The 19059-nt window shown below is 41.1% G+C and overlaps 1 protein-coding gene across 10 annotated transcripts in view; it reads right to left on the reverse strand.

Annotated features, from left to right (window-relative positions):
- The window catches only part of N4bp2 (NEDD4 binding protein 2), a 123121-nt gene that overhangs the window by 95575 nt on the left and 8487 nt on the right, over positions 1–19059 (reverse strand). For 3 of the 10 annotated variants that reach the window (XM_039092735.2, XM_017599459.3, XM_039092736.2), the window contains 6 exons: positions 18638–18988; positions 14029–15190; positions 11819–11943; positions 8941–9029; positions 5916–5992; positions 527–682 (listed from right to left, as the gene is read on the reverse strand). In XM_039092735.2, the coding sequence (XP_038948663.1) occupies positions 527–682; positions 5916–5992; positions 8941–9029; positions 11819–11943; positions 14029–15190; positions 18638–18866 (1838 nt within the window). In that variant the 5' untranslated portion in view covers positions 18867–18988. The other 7 variants (XM_017599465.3, XM_039092734.2, XM_017599463.3 and 4 more) reach the window with 7 other exon arrangements.

Genomic DNA, 19059 nt, shown 5'->3' on the forward strand with positions numbered 1-19059 from the left:
CTGAATGCTAGCGTTATACTTTGAACGCCAACGACTTTCCCTCATTCGGTTTGACAAGTCATCTTCCTTCATCTTCCTTCATCTTCCTTCATCTTCCTTCATCTTCGGAATTCTCAGGCCCAACTCTCCCACAAACTTTTCCAAGTAAAATCACAGTTAACACTAACTGAATTCTCTATGTGAAAACTCAGAGTACATTCACCGAAACCTTAAAAACAATTAAAAAATGATGTACACAAAAAGCAATTAAAAGGAAAATACTCAAAAAAAGGCAAGTGTATTCACTGTATAACCACAGACTCACAAACCCTTATCAGCTTAAAGGGGAAAAAAAATCATCTTTCACATGAACTTTTATGTCTCTTGCTAGTGTCCTCAGCTGACTTCAGGTGAAACTGTTTAAATAGAAAACAAAACCTCTTTATTTTTAGTTGATCAGCAGTGATTTTAAGTCTTCAAAGCTATCATTAAAAAAGAAACCATAGCTTCACACTGCAATTTTTGCATGAAATATACTTTAACCCACCTAGAATTTCTGTCCTCACAAGCATATGCACACAACTCAATCCGCTCGGTTTTCTCTGGATCTGAAGAACTCATAATTATTGGCACAGAAACAAAACGCTGATAGTGCTCCAGCATTCTTGATATTTTCTCTTTGCTTACTCCATGAATATTGCGTCTGAAAAGTCCAGGGAAGAGAAAAGTGGGAAGAAGGTTGGCAACCAAAAGGAAAAAAAAAGAAAAAAAACCATACACAGTCCAGAAGTCCTTTTCTGCGGTGCTGGGACGGTAACGCATGACCACTGAGCCGCACCCCTGACACCAATGGCACTTCTCATGTGAGATGGGAAGACTAGAGGACCGATTTCATTTCCAGCTCACTTTGTTTTAGAAGGTTTGTTTTCATTTGTTTTAAGATGTGGTCTTGCTATGAAGCCTAGGCTGATGACCTGAAACTTGGGATCCTCCTGCCTCAGATTTTTGAGTGCTGGGATTACACCACTACACCCAACCTAGCCGGGCTCTTTTAAACTGTCATTCTATACATTTTTTTTTTCAGATATCCTTTATTAACTCAGGAGAAAGGTTTCAATCATCTTAAAAGATGTCTCTGGAAAAAAATTCATAAAACAATGACTGTCATTTAAAGGGTTTTAATTAAGTATTAACTATGAACAGTAAGTATCCCACTAGAGAGACTCTAAGTAAATATCCCACAGTGCCTTCCTGTTATAATAAAACCAGATCCCAACTAAATTAAAACAAACACATTTTATTACATTTTAGGTTCAAACAATATTTTTGGATTCCCAGCATATTAAGTCTCTGGATGTCCAAATATGAAGTCAGTCATTTGCATTTGCATTCAGTCTTGCTCGTTCATCGGACTCTGTTAATGAACTCGCAGTTGGTTAACCCGAACATGGAGATCTTTAGGTCTCGGACTGAGAGTGTTTCTGGATTTGCAGTGCCAGGAGGTAAGATAATATGCTTTAGTCCCCCTTGGGTTTGCTTCTTAATGAAAGCCTCTCAGCTGTAACTCTCTTAACTTAGTCGGGATTCAAGCCTTTATATCTGAATACCAGGGCTAATGCTAGTGTTTGCCTCTTGGGTAAATATGGCTTTCATATTTACCTACCTCGATCTTGTCTGGTTTCATATCACAGAGAAGCAAAGAGATAGAAAATATGAGAGAGGTTAAGAAACATAGACATAGAGGCCAAAGCAAAAAAAGGTCTAGTATACCACTGATCCAAGTCTGAAGAAGAAAAGAGAGAGATGGAACAAAAGCAGTTTAAAGACAAACGCTGAGAATTTTCTAGAACTGATGAGTGACACACATGTCCTGATTTCAGGAATCAAACAAGGTAAAGAAATCCATAACTAAAAACATACGCTAAAATTGTCACTCAGAAAAAGGAGATGACATTAAGCAAGAAATTAAAAAATATGGCTAGTCATATAGATAAAAAAATGATTAGAATGAGAAGACTTAGCAACAGCAATAGAAATAAAACATAAATGTTACTTTCGGCAACAGAAACTAGCTGACAACTCAGAATATATACAGTAAGTGTCTTCTTATAAGAATGAAGATGTTAAAAATATTTTCAAAGGAGAACTTAAAAAGAAATAGTTTCACAAAAACAGACTCTTACTGTAAAGAAAAGTTTAAAGGTAAATACCAGGCAGACAAACTCTCAGATTAAAGAAAGGTCTATGCTACAATGGGAAAATGAAGCATAAAGAAAACACTTGAGGGGCTGGGGATTTAGCTCAGTGGTAGAGCGCTTGCCTAGGAAGCGCAAGGCCCTGGGTTCGGTCCCCAGCTCCAAAAAAAAGACCAAAAAAAAAAAAAAAAGAAAAAGAAAACACTTGAGCAAAACAAACAGTTGTGTATAAATCACATAATGATATCATGTACACTCATGAGAACCAACCACACGTGAGTGTTATAAAGTCCTAGTATTTGTGAGTAGGAAGGCAAAGAACATGGTTGAACTGCAGAGGTAAAGCTTTGCATGTGAAACATGGAAGTGGCCACTAAAAAATATGAACAAAACATAAATACTTTACAAATTATTACACAAGGAGACACTCAAACTTCACCTAAATTGTCTAAAATATGATGAGAGAAAAACTTCACATACATATTTTTTTCTAATAACAACAATCATAGAAGTCAGGCCTGGTGGCACATGACTTTAATCCCATCACTTGGAAGACAGAGGCAGGCGGATCTCTGTGAGTTTGAGTTTAAGGACAGCCTGGTCTACATAGTAAGTTCCAGGAAAGCCTGGTCTACATAGTGAGTTCCAGGTCAGCCAGGGCTACACAGTGAGTTCCAGGTCAGCCTGGTCTACATAGTAAGTTCCAGGAAAGCCTGGTCTACATAGTGAGTTCCAGGTCAGCCAGGGCTACACAGTGAGACCTTGTCTCAAAAAAACAAAAACAAAGCACTAATCATAAAGAGGAAAAACAAGCATCATGCACAGTGAACGCTGAGAAGGTGGCCAGCTATGTGAGCAGCAAAACACCCATAGAGAGAGCTGATGCAGCATATGTAGAAAGATGGGACTGAGAACTATGGTATTTGCCTGATATCCTAATACCCTAGAGTGGAGGCAGAAGGATCAGGAGTTCAAGGCTATCCTGGGCTACTTCTGCACACACACACACACACACACACACACACACACACACACACACACACACAGAGGAAAAAGCCAAGGCAGACAGAGAAACAAGCCATACTAGGCACAATAAATAAACATTAAGGATATTAAAAGGTTGACAGTAAAAGTATGAAAAGAGAAAAACTCCCCAATGTTAACTAAAAGGATGCTGGTACAGTTCTATTAATTAAACAAACCAGTCTTAAAGACAAAAGAAAAATCACTGGGAAGGGATAAAGTGCAGTTAATTAGGGTAACGTCAAACAAACAATACTCAGGAATTTCACTAACTACCCTCCAAATATATAACGTAGACACAGGTGGGATGACAGACTGACAGGCATTATAGCAGAGGGATTCACACACTGTCTCACATTGGAAGAGTTCACCATCCATGTCCAAAAATTAACCCACAAGACCAACCAAAAGAAAAGCAAGCACAGAAAGCTCCAGAACACACCAGACAGCAGAATTGCTAAGATTTACTAGAGAGCACACTAACACAACATAACCACTGCAGGGAGGGCTTCTGTGTGGATGTATGTATGGTAGGAGTGTGTACATGCCACAGCATGCATGTGGAGGTCAGAAGACAACTTACAGGAGCTGGTTCTCTTCCTACCATGTGAACCCTGGGGATCAGACTCAAGTTCTCAAAGCTTGACTCTGCCTACTGAGCTCTCAAGCCCTCAGTGCACATACTCACTAAGCAGGTGTGGAGCATTTAAAAAGTGACTATTGGGGCTGGTTGCGATGACACAGGTCTCAAACCCCAGCACTCAGGAGGCAATGGTAGGCAGATTGCTATAGTTCCAGGGCCTCCAGGGCAGCACGGTGAGACATTGGAGAGAAGAAGAGAATGGAGCTATCACATGGGTCACACGGGTCACACGATGTAGCCCTACTGCAAGAGAACTGAAAATCCACAAGAAAAACATCCACTGTCTTGGAGACTGTAAAACCTATTTCTCGATAACCCAAAGCCATATCTATGTACTTATAATGCGGCTTTACAAGTAAACACGCAAAAGGAAGTAAATAAAATAGCGGGAGAGTTTGAGCATCAAATGCTCTTATTTTAAAAATGTTCTACATCTTTAAGACAAGAGAAATAAGCTAAGTATATTTTTTTAAAACAAAGAAGGTAGAATAAAGAAAATCCTAAATTAAGCAAAGCAGCACACAACAGAAAAGAAGACCAACCAAGCAAAGAGCTATTGATGTATGAGGACCACTTTGTTGAAAAAAATAAAAGCAAAACCAAACCGTATCACTACTCAGAGTAATGGGGAGGAACACACACCAAGTGTGTGACCGCATCAAGCCTGAACAGAGACCTTGACTGCTTACACTGTACACAAGCAAATGCCAGAGGAATGCAAGTTTGTTAAAGTCTTAACTTTGGTGTGAGGGGCGAAATTCCAATTGAGAGGAAATACTTCTCTGTTAGTTTATGATACTAAAAGCGGGCAAGGTAGGTAGGTGTATGTGTGTTGGGGGTGGGGCTGGGTGGGGTGCTGCTTGTTAACCCTACTCATCTACACAAATGCGAAAACTCCAAACACAATATAGGAAAGCAAATCCAGTAACGTATGAAAGACAATTAAGAGACACGGGATATGACATGCCACAACATAGATAAACCTTGAAAACATTTTCAATGCAAGATGGTAGAGAAAAAGACTCCATGAATTCATTGTGTATGTATATATATACTGTCCAGAATAGGAAACCCTAGAGAGGAAACGCAGGAGAGGTTGCCGAAGAGCAAGGAACTGCTGTGGTGTGACTTCCTTGTGAAAGGATGAAAATGTTTCCGAATTAGACAGTGGACACAGTCCTACCACACTGTGAAGAAATTAACGTCAGACTGCCCTTTACTTTGTATTGAATTAATTCAAATCATTACAAAGAAACTACCCTAAAATTAAATTAAATCTTCAGAGCACAAAAGAAAAGACAACGTATGTTGATCTCTTAAAAATAACATTTTGGGGTTGGGGATTTAGCTCAGTGGTAGAGTGCTTGCCTAGGAAGCGCAAGGCCCTGGGTTTGGTCCCCAGCTCCGGAAAAAAAAGAAACAAAAAAAAAAAAAAAAAAACATTTTTAAATTCGAGACAAGCAACCAAATAAAGAGTAGGGTAAGAGACTGAAATGCCTGCCACTTTTCCCGTCACTGTCCCTCCCACTCTCTAGCACTCTAGAAACTACAAGTCCCTGCCGTCAACAGACACACAGCTCAAGAGTACCAACTCCCAGGGTCTTTTCTAGTTATAAACATTAGCATATTATTACAAGGAAGTATACAATTGACAACATAAGACAACTAAAAATTCCTTGGCTATTAATTATAAAATATAAATCTTCAACTCTTCATAAAACCAAGGATAAGGGCCATAAAGATGGCTGACTAGGCTTGCTTGCCTGATTCTGAGTTTAGTCCCTGGAGCAGGAGAGAACTTATTCCAGAGAGATCATCTCTGACCTTCACATAGTGACATGACATATGTGGGTGCACACACTCATATGCACATAAGCACACAAACAATACATAAGCATTTTGAAATAATTATTTAAAACTGGTCAAAAACATTAACAGTACATGTAATCAACTTTTAAGTGGACAAGCAAAAATCTAATCAGTTCTGTTTCATTCATCATTTATAAAGGGAAAAATCTGGCTAAACTTTGGGTCACTGCTGTAGAGTAATCAGAAAACCTCCAGGCAGGTTTTACCTTGCAAGCTCCTTCGGTTTGAACTTCCACCATGTGTCCGGTTCCCGGAAAAGGACTTTATATTTATGCTTTTGAGACTACAGAAAAGACAAAAAAAAAAAAGGTGCAAATGATTTTCCATAAAATTGAATGCAATTTTATAGACTATCACATTAAAAATGAAACAGCCTCCCGGATGATCTGGTCAGCAGGCTGAACTGATCAACCTTCTGCTCTCAGCTTTCTTTTAAACAAACGGCAAATGTTACTGCAAGGGGCCGCTGCTGCTGCTGCTCCGTTTGTTTGAGATAAAGTCTCAAGTAGCTAGACTGGCCTTGAACTTGCTTTGTAGAAGAACTGGAATTACAAGCATGCACCACCACACCTGGGTCTTACTGAGAGGTCTGTCTCCTGTGAGAAACACCCAAGTCAAAGAAAGAGCGGGAGGATGGGCAGGCTGCGGTCTGAGCATCCGGAACACAAACACAAAAGCAAGGGAAAAAGCCAGAAGACTCAACCTAGAGGAGTCACGGCTAAATTCCATGCCTCTGGCTGCTCTCTCCCTCATATCCACTAGAAAACCACCTCCTCGACCATCCGTAGCCAAGTCCTCCTTTCCGTTCAATATTGGTATAATTTAAAGCCCATTGCCAACAACTGCTTATGCCATGTTTCAGAGCTTTAGCATGACTACTCCAGCCATCAACCACTGCACTTTTACACACATCCTTCCTCGGGAACCCCTCCGCAGGCATCGTGATCTTCCTCTTCAATTAACTCCATACTACATAATGCTATACACGTATTTGCCCCACTGTATACTCCTCTCCACACACCAGCTATTTACCAGCTCTCCCTTTGCTTACCCTCAGGCGGTGGTGGTGCAGCAGCCCTCAGGAGGCAGAGGCACACTCTCACCACCCCTCACCTCAGAGCACCTGACACAGCCCTGATTCCCTTCCCTACTTTCTCCATGCTGCATGCTTGCGTTTGTTCCTGTCCAGCAAGCAGGCAGTCTCTGCGGGTTGTTTTGCAATGCTAGCTAGACCTTCCTTTTCATCCACACTGCTGCTCAAAATGCAGTGCCTGAAATGTGGTCTTTGATCTAACTTAACACTTCTGACCTAGCCTCCTCCTGTTATCCAAGTCTGTATGAAGAAATAATGAGTCTGACACACTGTGAGAAGCAAGAGTCTCCTATTTATTTCTGAATAAAGTTAAGAAAAGTCAAGAAATCAATACTAGAAAAGTATTTTTATATTTTAAATCGTATTTTAAAAAAGGAAAGTTGGATATAACAGAGAATGTCTGTAACTCCAGCACTCAAGAGGTTAAAATAGACAAATGAGATCAAGAGTTCAAAGTCAGCCTGGGTTGTGAAGTGATATCCTAGCTTTGGGGGAAAAAAAGAAAAGAAAGAAAACAATTACAGACAACAAAAGAGTTGGCACATCAGAAACAATTGGAACACTTTATTTTCTACTTAGGAAAGTGTTGAGGGGGGATAGCTCGGTGGTTAAGAGACTGGCTGTCGGGGTTGGGGATTTGGCTCAGTGGTAGAGCGCTTGCCTAGCAAGCACAAGGCCCTGGGTTCGGTCCCCAGCTCCGAGAAAAAAAAAAAAAAAAGAAAGAGACTGGCTGTCTTACAGAGGACTAGGGCTCAGTTCAATACCCACGGGGCAGCTCACAACCACTTCCAACTCCAATGCCCACTTCTGGCCTCTGTAACTGCTGCAAGCAGATGATGCACATGAACTTGTGCAAGCACACACACACACACACACACACACACACACACACACACACAAATAAATAAGAGAAGACAACATCACAAAACTCTCTAAGAGAAGGAGAAACATGTAAAGATGCACAGAGCAGTCTACAATGTAAGCCCCAGATGGCCTGCCCCAGTGCTGAGTATTTGAGTTGATGGCTGGAAAGCAAATCATATTCCAAGTTCCAAAAAACTAAAATAAAATCTATTGCTTCTGTAGAAAATACTTGGGGGGGGGGTGTCTCTCTCTATACAGCCCTAGATCTCCTGGAACAACCTATAACCCTGAACCCACAGAGATCAACCTGCCTCTGCCTTCCTAGCTCTGGAATTAAAAATGTGCAGCACCACGCACAACTTTCAAAAGGTAAAGAATTAGACTTAAAAGATAGCTCAAGTGCAGTAAACGTGATGTGATGTTATGCTTTAAGTTTACTGTGCTGAAGTGATCTATAAACAAAACGCTTCTAACCTGTAAGCCCTACTTGCCTAAGGACAGATCACTTCATGGGATGCTGGGAGCTTTTCCATGCTCCTCTAAACAAGCTTGGTTTCCCCAAGTGCACAGGGTCCCTGCAGGATGTATGTATGCTTGCCTCTGACTGCATGAAGGCAGGAAGTACATAGCCTTTTGAGTTCTGTAAGCCCATCTAATGTAATTTGGAGCTATGCTCTGAGCATGAGTCTCAGGTATGGATCTGGCCAGTGTCCATGGTCCTGGGCACTATTTAATAAAACCTCCATCTGTTAAAACGTCTGACTGACCCTAGACCCATACATTAGTAACAAATGAGATGAGCAGCTAGGATGTGCTGGGCATAAGGAATCCAATGTGCATCCAACTAAGGAAGCATAGATCCTGCTTTCATGTGCACAGCGTGTGCTGGTAATGGAAGATGCCGCCTCATGCATGCACGCACAGGGATACACCCAGAAGATTCAATGGTAGATAAAACAGGAGTCCTGCACTCAAGAATAGATACTTGGCTTAAGGCCAAATCCAGCCATTCAGCCTGGGAACTAAAAATCGTCTTTATGTAAAGAGGAGAGAGAGGGGAGGGTGGGCTGAGGGGAGGGCAGGGGAAGGAAGGTTGCATTTGAGCTTCCTCATTTTACTCAGGCCTGCTGTTGTCTTACTCTTCTAATTTCACACAAGACCAGAGGAAACTCAGTTCAAGGCAAACCAAGATACTCTCAAGTGCTTAAGATTCACTGGTGAAATAGACATCCCCTCAGTGACCCCAAACAGTATTATAAACTTGTGGTACAAACCAAAGCAACATATGGCTTCATTTCCCACGCTTGGAGGTTTGTGTTATCTATGATCACTGGAGAGACCTTCTTCTCAAAGGCTTCTTTTGCTGAAAAACACAACACAAAAGGACATAATTTTAATAACATTAAATACAGGGCAGCAGTGGCAAAACAGTAGGAGTTAAGCCTCCCTGGAGGCCAATAAGACAGAGAGAGGAGGGGCTGGGGATTTAGCTCAGTGGTAGAGCGCTTACCTAGGAAGCGCAAGGCCCTGGGTTTGGTCCCCAGCTCCGGAAAAAAAAGAACCAAAAAAAAAAAAAAAAAAAAAGACAGAGGACTGTGGCTAGGTAATAAAGGGGGCAAATTTCCAACACGGCCAGCTTCTTCTTTACCCTCCACCTTAAAACAAAGGCCTTGTAGGATGGGAGGGAAGGGGAAAGAAGGACACCTGACAGAGGAGGGGAGGGGAGAAGAAGAAGATGGAAAGGTAGGGAGGAGATGGAGGGGAGAGGAGGGGAGGGGAGGGGAAGGGAGGGGAGGGGAAGAAAGGAGAGTGAAGGGAAGGGAGAAGAAAACAAAAAACTAGAGCTTACCAGACAACTGTAACTGTCTTTAGCTATTGAGACACTAGTAGAAAAGATTTACTTCTTACAGGATCCCTGCTGATTAAATACTGTCATATACTCTAATCCTCTTACAAAAATTAACTTTAAAAAAATGTTTTCTTTATGGATGTCTCTCCCCATCCTGTGCATGTGTATGTGCATGCGTGCGTGTGTGTGCCCATGGCCAGGGAGTGTGTGGTTAAAATCAGGGGTTTTTTGTTTTGTTTTTTTTTTTGTTTATTTTGAGCTAGGGTCTCACTGTGTAGAGTGGCTGGAACTCTCTATGCAGATCAAAATGGCCTGAAACGCACAGAGACCCTCCTGTCTCTGCCTCTCCAGCACTAAGATCACAAGCACACACTGCCATGTCTGATTTTTAGGTGGGTGCTGGGAATTGGACACATTTCCCTGTTCCTCAAACTTTACTTTTAATTCTGACTGCTTACTGAGTAGGGTAAGAATTTGGCTTATGCTCTAAGATCAAGAATCGACAAATGGGATCTCATAAAACTGCAAAGCTTCTGTAAGGCAAAGGACACTGTGGTTAGGACAAAACGGCAACCAACAGATTGGGAAAAGATCTTTACCAATCCTACAACAGATAGAGGCCTTATATCCAAAATATACAAAGAACTCAAGAAGTTAGACCGCAGGGAGACAAATAACCCTATTAAAAAATGGGGTTCAGAGCTAAACAAAGAATTCACAGCTGAGGAATGCTGAATGGCTGAGAAATACCTAAAGAAATGTTCAACATCTTTAGTCATAAGGGAAATGCAAATCAAAACAACCCTGAGATTTCACCTCACACCAGTCAGAATGGCTAAGATCAAAAACTCAGGTGACAGCAGATGCTGGCGAGGATGTGGAGAAAGAGGAACACTCCTCCATTGTTGGTGGGATTGCAGACTGGTACAACCATTCTGGAAATCAGTCTGGAGGTTCCTCAGAAAATTGGACATTGAACTGCCTGAGGATCCAGCTATACCTCTCTTGGGTATATACCCAAAAGATGCCCCAACATATAAAAAAGACACGTGCTCCACTATGTTCATAGCAGCCTTATTTATAATAGCCAGAAGCTGGAAAGAACCCAGATGCCCTTCAACAGAGGAATGGATACAGAAAATGTGGTACATCTACACAATGGAATATTACTCAGCTATCAAAAACAATGACTTTATGAAATTCATAGGAAAATGGTTGGAACTGGAAAATATCATCCTGAGTGAGGTTACAATTACAGAAAAACACACATGGTATGCACTCATTGATAAGTGGCTATTAGCCCAAATGCTTGAATTACCCTAGATGCCTAGAACAAATGAAACTCAAGACGGATGATCAAAATGTGAATGCTTCACTCCTTCTTTAAAAGGGGAACAAGAATACCCTTGGCAGGGAATAGAGAGGCAAAGATTAAAACAGACACAGAAGGAACACCCATTCAGAGCCTGCCCCACATGTGGCCCATACATATACAGCCATCCAATTAGACAAGATGGATGAAGCAAAGAAGTGCAGCCCGACAGGAGCCGGATGTAGATCGCTCCTGAGAGACACAGCCAGAATACAGCAAACACAGAGGCGTATGCCAGCAGCAAACCACTGAACTGAGAATAGGACCCCCGTTGAAGGAATCAGAGAAAGAACTGGAAGAGCTTGAAGGGGCTCGAAACCCCATATGTACAACAATGCCAAGCAACCAGAGCTTCTAGGGACTAAGTCACTACCTAAAGACTATACATGGACTGACCCTGGACTCTGACCTCATAGGTAGCAATGAATATCCTAGTAAGAGCACCAGTGGAAGGGGAAGCCCTGGGTCCTGCTAAGACTGAACCCCCAGTGAACTAGACTGTTGGGGGGAGGGGGCAATGGGGGGAGGATGGGGAGGGGAACACCCATAAGGAAGGGGAGGGGGGAGGGGGATGTTTGGCCGGAAACCGGGAAAGGGAATAACACTCAAAATGTATATAAGAAATACTCAAGTTAATAAAAAAAAAAAAATCTCTGTGTAGCCCTGGCTGTCCTGAGACTCACTCTGTAGATCAGGCTAAACAGGCTCAATCCACCTGTCTCTCCCTCCTGGCTTGCTGGGATTATTCAGGACAATTCTTTGCGGCTGGGGCCAGTCCTAGTTCAGGGGCAGCACATCTGTGTATTTGTGTGTTCAGGTCCCACAAACATAAGTAAACAAAGTTCTGTGTCTCTCAGAGACCACAAGTACTAGAGAAACTTTCCTCTTCACACCACTGAGAACATCGTCCAAGCCCAGCAGCTGCTCTCACCTCGGTTCTGGTTCCACTCGTGGGCTTCCCCTAAGTACTTTACATCAAACTGGTACTGTCCGTTTATATAAAAGTAATCATCTGTGCTGAGAATGACACCCCCTGGGTTATCCTCTTGCAAAGTCCTATGAATGACAAAAAGAATTACTTCCATTAATTTTCTTTCCAAAATCCTCTTCTTTTGCAGTCATAATTCAAATAAAAATTCAAGTGGTAATATTAAAAAGAGGATAAAATTCAAACAGATTACACTGAAAATTCTCTAGGCAAAAAGTTCAACTCTTCAAAAGAACTAATCCAAGATAGGTCTATTTTGCTTTATACAAATTATTCTGAAATAGTTTTGTTTTGTTTTATGAAACAGTCTCATACAGCCCAAGCTGGCTTCAAACTTACTCTCTAACCCAGGATGACCTCGAACTCCTGATCTTTCAGCCTTCACATCTCAAGGGCTGAGACTGCAGGCATGACTGCCATACCTGGTGCACTTTTCCTTTTAAATATGCATATTTCTGAACTATCTTTAAATAAGGTAATAAGCACAGGCCAGAGACATGGTTAATGCACAAGTGTAGCTAAGTCACTCGTCACGGCATGGAGAATGCTCAGATCTCCAGGACTCGTGTAAAGCTGCTGCGTGGGCATAGCAGCCCCCAGCCATCCTAGCGGAAAGTGGAGCAGGAGCAAGAGATTACAAATCTACCTTTTCTAAAAAAGATATCCATCCATGATCTTTCCAATAAACCCGAAGGCCTTGTTTACACATCAGGTTTCCCTCATGTCACACACTAATTTAATGTTATGGACCATTCTCAGCTCCTGTCTATATAATCCCATATTTCTATCAAAAATAAGAGTACTTTGTGGCAAAACCTGCATTTGACTCTAAGGCCTTGAAACCTAGTCCTATACATCTATTATCTTCTCAAGTATTGCTTTCATTCCCACTAATTTTACAAACGCAACTCACTGTAACTTAAATGACTTTATATTGCTTGCAATACTGGGGCTAGGGATATAGTTAAGTTGGTAGAACATGTTTCTACCATGCACAGGGTCCAGGGTTTGATCACTATTACCACATAAATCAGTGATGATGGCACACACTTGTAATCCCAGCACTTGGGGGTTTAGAGGCAGGAGGTAGAAAAAAAAATGCATGAATCGGCTACATTGTGAGCCTAAGAACAAACTGGGATACAAAGTCTTCTATCTCAAAACACACATACACAGATATGGCTACAAAAATAAATTCTAATTCAGGAGGGGGAAAAAAGCAAATAAATACATCTTAAAATGTAATGGCCAGGAGCTCTAGAGAAAAACTAAGAAAGCAACTGCTCTTCCCAGAGCACCCTTGAAGCGGTCATTGCAGGGGTGTTCTAACCCTGATTCTGGTCTCCCACATCACAGCACTAACAACTGACTTGGCATAAAAACATAAACAAAGGAACTGTATTTTCAACAAGATAAAGCTTTGGGCCATGAGTGGTAACATACACCTTTAATCCCAGCCCTCTGCAGGCAAAGAGAATGGCCAACCTATAGATTAAGGGTCCAGGATAGCCAGGCTATGCTGTGAGACCCTGTCTCAAAACATCAAAAATAAATAGTTTGAAATCGTATTCTATAATTACTCCCTGTACTTATATTACTTTTGCTCATTTGTTTTCTGTGGTTTGAGACAGAGTTTCCCAAAGACTTGACTGTCTGTCTCCTTCCCAAGGCTGATATTACAAGCATGTACCACCATGCCCAGTTTAAAATCGTGTTTCTAAAAGCACTATTTAACAACATACGATAGTTCTCAACTTCTAGTCATCAGTAAAATTCATGTATTCACCATTTTCTTTTCCTGAATTCAAAATCAGCTGTGGATCTTATGTTCTGATTTTTCTTATTTTCAAGTCTGGTTTTTACACTCCATAAATAAAGTTAACCTCATCTTTCTCCTAATCAAATTAGCTCTCGTCCACAGAAGTATTTCACAGTCTCAGATATCTTGAAACTATCTCTAATTTTTTTTAACTTCTGTCAGTCAAAACTGTATGAGAAAAAAAGAATTCAATAAATCTTTTAAAAGATTGCAAAAAATATCTGAGTTATTAACCGTGTGTTAAGCAGTTATTAACTGTGTGTTCTGCATACTCACATTAGCTGTACAAATCCATGCACTATTCTTCCTAACAAATGTCAATAAAACATCCTACCTTGCCAGAAAGGATTTCCCTGAGCCCGGCAGCCCTCTGAGAAGGACGAGAACTAAGCCTACATAGGACGTGGTCTTCTTCCTCGCAGGCTGTGACACTGGGGCCTCCTGCACCTGGTAAGCACTTGCTCCCTCACTGCCTCTCCACACTTTGGTTGGGGAGGTGTGAGAGATGATGGGGGGTGGGAACGTGTAGTTGACAGGTCTCCAATGTGCTGCAGTGGTAACAACAGGGGCTACAAAGCCATGGTTTCCTTGAAAGAGATCAAAAGCAGGGATCATCGGGTTCCAGATTGGTGGCGGGGGTGGGGGCGGAAGGAGTAACGGGAGGGGGGTGAGCACCGGGCAGTAATTCATATCCTTCCCCTTTGGTGGCAGTTCAGGATGCTTGTGTGGCTTGAAACTGAACCCTTCAGAGGGCACAAAAACATCTGGCGCAGAAGTAGACTTCTGATCCCCATCTGTACTTGGTAAATCAGACCCTGAATTGTGCAGAGAGCGATTTGAAGGAACCTGAGGTTCACTGTTGCCCACACTTACAAGGGCTTGAGAATGCTGCACACTAGGACACTCAGATTCTAAATGATCTTTCTGTCTTTGGCTAAAATTGCCACAACCCATAACAGAGTCATTTGCTGGATTTGAAGAGCTACCAAGAGGAGAGTCTTCTAGGTAGCCCTCTTCCAATGCCAACGTACTACTCTGTGCACAACTTTCAGGCTCATTCAAAACTGAGTGTGAAGTCAGTGGGTTTGAGCCTAGTAAAGCAGCAGAACTCTTGACAATTTCACTGTTTGAGCCCGTGTTTTGTACAGAAGGAAGAGAAGTCATACCACTTGAATCTGAATTCACAAAGGTGGAAGGGTCATTAAAACTATTAGCATCTTGCAGAGGGGAGAATGGGTATACTTGGTCATCAGGAGGAGAGTTCAATTTCTCAAAAGCATTCTGTATTAAGGAATCCAAGTCTTCAGTTAGCTGCATATCCAAAAATGAATCCAGTTTTGAATCTTCAGTCTCGTCTTCGGGACGGCGCGTCCCCGTTACTGTGCCTCCTGATGCACGTAGCCTACGCTCACGAGCAGCGGAAGTTTGTGAAGGCGATGCCTCCATCTTGGCATTGGCGGCAGATAATTCTAACAGACAATCCATGGCGCTTTCAACTGCACGAGAACAGTAACAGGAACAACAACAAAATACACACAATGGAATGTATCAGCATCCAAGCCATCGTTTAAAAATTAACACTGCTCTAATACATCAAATTCTACATTAGAGAAGTATTAATGATAGAGCCGTGGAACTGTGTTCTTTTAAATTGTACCAAACTACTGTCAAGAACAGATTTAACAGCTTAATGAATATGCACATAGACTGAATGATGTTAGGGCCATGTATAAAGAGCCTAAAGTCAGTTGATACATTCCACAATTATTTATCTATTGGATGTCCTTTTAAGGATTAAGTATTTTAAGTAGGTATTCTTGTATTAAACATGTTCATTTACACAGTTCACACCACGTATTTCACAGTATGAAAAATATATGCATCAGAAATACTTTATAGGATTTTGTAAAGTTTAAATCAAATATAAAGGCATGTACATTAAAATATAATTCCATCATGATATAAATTAAACAGTGTATACTTTTTATAATGTGTGAATGCTGCAGTGATGGGAAGGAGAATAAGAAAAGACTCCACATAAAGCAACATATGATCTGGCACTTAAAAGATTAAAAATCAAGTTGCCAAACAGGACAAAAAATAAAGCCAAGCTTGAAAATACAAAACTGCCTTTAATTCCAGCACATGGGAGACAGAAGCAGGTGGATCTCAGTGAGTTCAAAGCCAGCCTGGTCTACACAGTGAAATCCAGGACAGCCAGAGCTACACAGTGAGACCCTGTCTGAAAAGAAAAAAGACAGGGAAAGGGAAAGGGAAAGGGAAATGTGAAACCTGTTTAAAGTATTCAGAGAAGGGGGCTGGAGAGATGGCTCATTGGTTAAGAGCACTGACTGCTCTTCCAGTGGTCCTGAGTTCAATTCCCAGCAACCACATGGTGGCTCACAACCATCTGTAATAGGATCTGATGTCCTCTTCTGGTGTGTCTGAAGACAGCTAGAGTGTACTTGTATATAATAAATAAATAAATAAATAAATAAATAAATAAATAAATAAATAAATAAATAAATAAATCTTTTTTTAAAAAAAAGTATTCAGAGAAGTTGGTTGGAGAGTCAGCTCATAGGGTTCTGTGTGATGAATAGGAAGAAACCACTAGAGGAGACTGGGTGAAACTCAGAGGGTCCAATATGTCACACTGGCTTTCTAAAGAAGTGTGAAGGAAGACTGACAGCCACAGCATTTGGGCCTGGAGCACTACACAGACAACCTCACTGAATCCTCAAGTAATACCATGAGATCGATCATCCTAGAAAACATAAAAGAAAATGAAGCTCAAAAAAGTATAGGAACTGGACCCAAGTCACACAGTAAGAGGGCCGGTGTGTCTGACTCCAGTGCTGCACTCTGGCTGCAACACAAACAGAGCCATCAGGTCTTCCAGCATGGAACGGCTAGGATGCTACTCGGTGGCATGGTTCCTGGGCCAGCATGCTCAGGGCCCCACAAGTAAAGGAAGTAATTTTTAAACATTTGAAACTTTGACGCCTTTTTTTGTTTTGTTTCTGTTTTATACTGTTTTTATCTTAAGGAAGATAAACATGGAAAAAGCACAGCACTGTAGGACATAGCTCTGTTCTGGAGTCAAAACACCATCTCAGTATCTACCTGCCTGACATGATTCAAACAAGTGTGCTAACTTCCCTAAGCAGATCTTCTTGTTCGAAATATGGGGACACTAAACGTACCTACCTCAGAGGTTGTTGTGGGGTAAATGAGATAATCCATGACAAGTGCCGTGCACAAGGACTGGCACCTAGTAAGACCCAGTTAACGTTCCCTTAAGAGAAAAATAAAGAGGAGTTGGAGAGGCAAGCCTGGCAGAGGTCAGTCAGGAAAGCAGAGCAGAACGGCAGAGGCAGGAAGCTCTGAACACTGAAACAAGGTAAAGGGAAAAATGCAAACAGAAGGGGGAAAAAACCTACGAAGCAGAAAAACCGGAAGTGCTCAACTAAAGAACTAGCATATATATAATGAAAAGCAGTCTAAGTAAAAAGCCAAAATACAAAGGTAAGTGTCACTCAAAGGAAGTCTTAAACAGAGTGTGGGAAAAAATTAAAACTATGACCTAAAACCGACCTTAAAAACCAAATGATTATTTTATAAAATATAAGAAAAACTCAAATATAAACATGTTCAACATTATTCTCTATTTTAAAAAGAAAAGGCACAATTTATTCCTTTTACAATCTTAAAACAATCATTCACAATGCTGAGAGGCTGTGGGTATCACAAACTGGCACACCTCCCTGGTGGGTATTGCAGTTTATTTTCTAGGCGAGAAAACCATCCTTAACCTGAGCTAGCTGCACAGAGTAAAACTTTGGGACTAAGAAGAAAGCCAGAAATGGCAACTTTCACTGAAATGTTCTCTCTCTGTACTCATGAGAGACTTAGACAGAAATAAATACATTAGACTACAACTCACTGGAACACTAGGAAAGCACCCAAAGAGAGAGGCAGCTCGTTACAAAGAGAAGTGTTTAAGAGCACTGGCAGCCGCTTCACTGGGTTAAGTTAAACGGCAGAGTGCATGCTTCAGTGCCGTCAATGCTACTATTCAAACTGTTCATTACATCAATATTTACAAAGAAGCTGTACAGAAGATCCTGAAAAACAGAAATAAGTCTGTTAGGACACAAGATGATATGGTTCTAGCTCCCACACTGCTTTATACACATGTTCAACAAATCACTATCGTTTCTGAGCACCAAATACAGCAGTGAAGCCTGGGTATATATCAGGACAGGATGGAAATGCTCACATCACAGCTCACACAATGACTGCGAGCATAAGCGTATCCAGCATTAAGAAGACATTCAAGGGGTTGGGGATGTGGCTCAGTGGTAGAGCACTTGCCTAGCAAGCGCAAGGCCCTGGGTTCGGTCCCTAGCTCCGAAAAAAAAAAAAAAGAAAAGGAGACATTCAAATCTAGGATGACTTTATCTTATAATAACCATGGCCAAAAGCTATACTAACCAGGTGATAATCCACCCAGGTACCTTAAGAGTTCTTTTTGCCTGTAAACACAGTTCTAAACAATTTATTACAGGTTATTTATAGCATACTACACTGAAGTCTTTACCAAAATCAAACCACAAAACAACAATCCTCCCCCAAAAAGTCATACCCTGTAAGATACCTATTATTTTTCATTAACAAGTTAACGACTGAAAGATGTCAACAGCCCAACGTGTCTTAGAGGAGCTGAGAGGATAAAATGTGTCCTGTATGACATGCACCTACAAGTGAAACCATCTTTATCTTTCATAGCCCTAGTGATACAAACAGCACCTTTGTCCCTAGGAGATACTTAACGTGATAAACAAAATAATAATAAGAGTATCATTTTCCTACATTTCACTGTGGCACAGAATATGAGGTCTTCTTACAAGATGCAAAGAGTCAAACTAAACTTTTCTCACCTTTAAAATCACATTCAGAAAGCATCAAATAAACTACATCAGGATCCAGAGCAGAAAACATCTCTGAGATACTGGTGAAGAGTTCTTCCTGATCAATTTTTGTCTCACACATGGAAGGAAGAGTAGTGGTTGGCTCCTCACGACTAGCAACACGGGACACGACACTTTTCTTAGAGTTTGCAGTCTTCCGCAAAGGATTTCCCCCAACATTTTTCCTTTTCCTTGGCATTCTGACTTCCAAAACTAAAATATTTCCCTTTTTTAAAAAAATTTAAAGATTTTTGATATTTAAATCATAATTCAAAGGAAAAATTATATTAAAAATTCTTGAAAATCCAGTAGTAATAGAACCTAAAATAGAAAGCAAGTAAAAAAAAAACTCAGACTACATAATTACATTTACACTTCTAAAGTGGAATGAC

This window comes from Rattus norvegicus, chromosome 14, assembly GCF_036323735.1.
Source record: "Rattus norvegicus strain BN/NHsdMcwi chromosome 14, GRCr8, whole genome shotgun sequence".
NCBI classification, from domain to species: domain Eukaryota; kingdom Metazoa; phylum Chordata; class Mammalia; order Rodentia; family Muridae; genus Rattus; species Rattus norvegicus.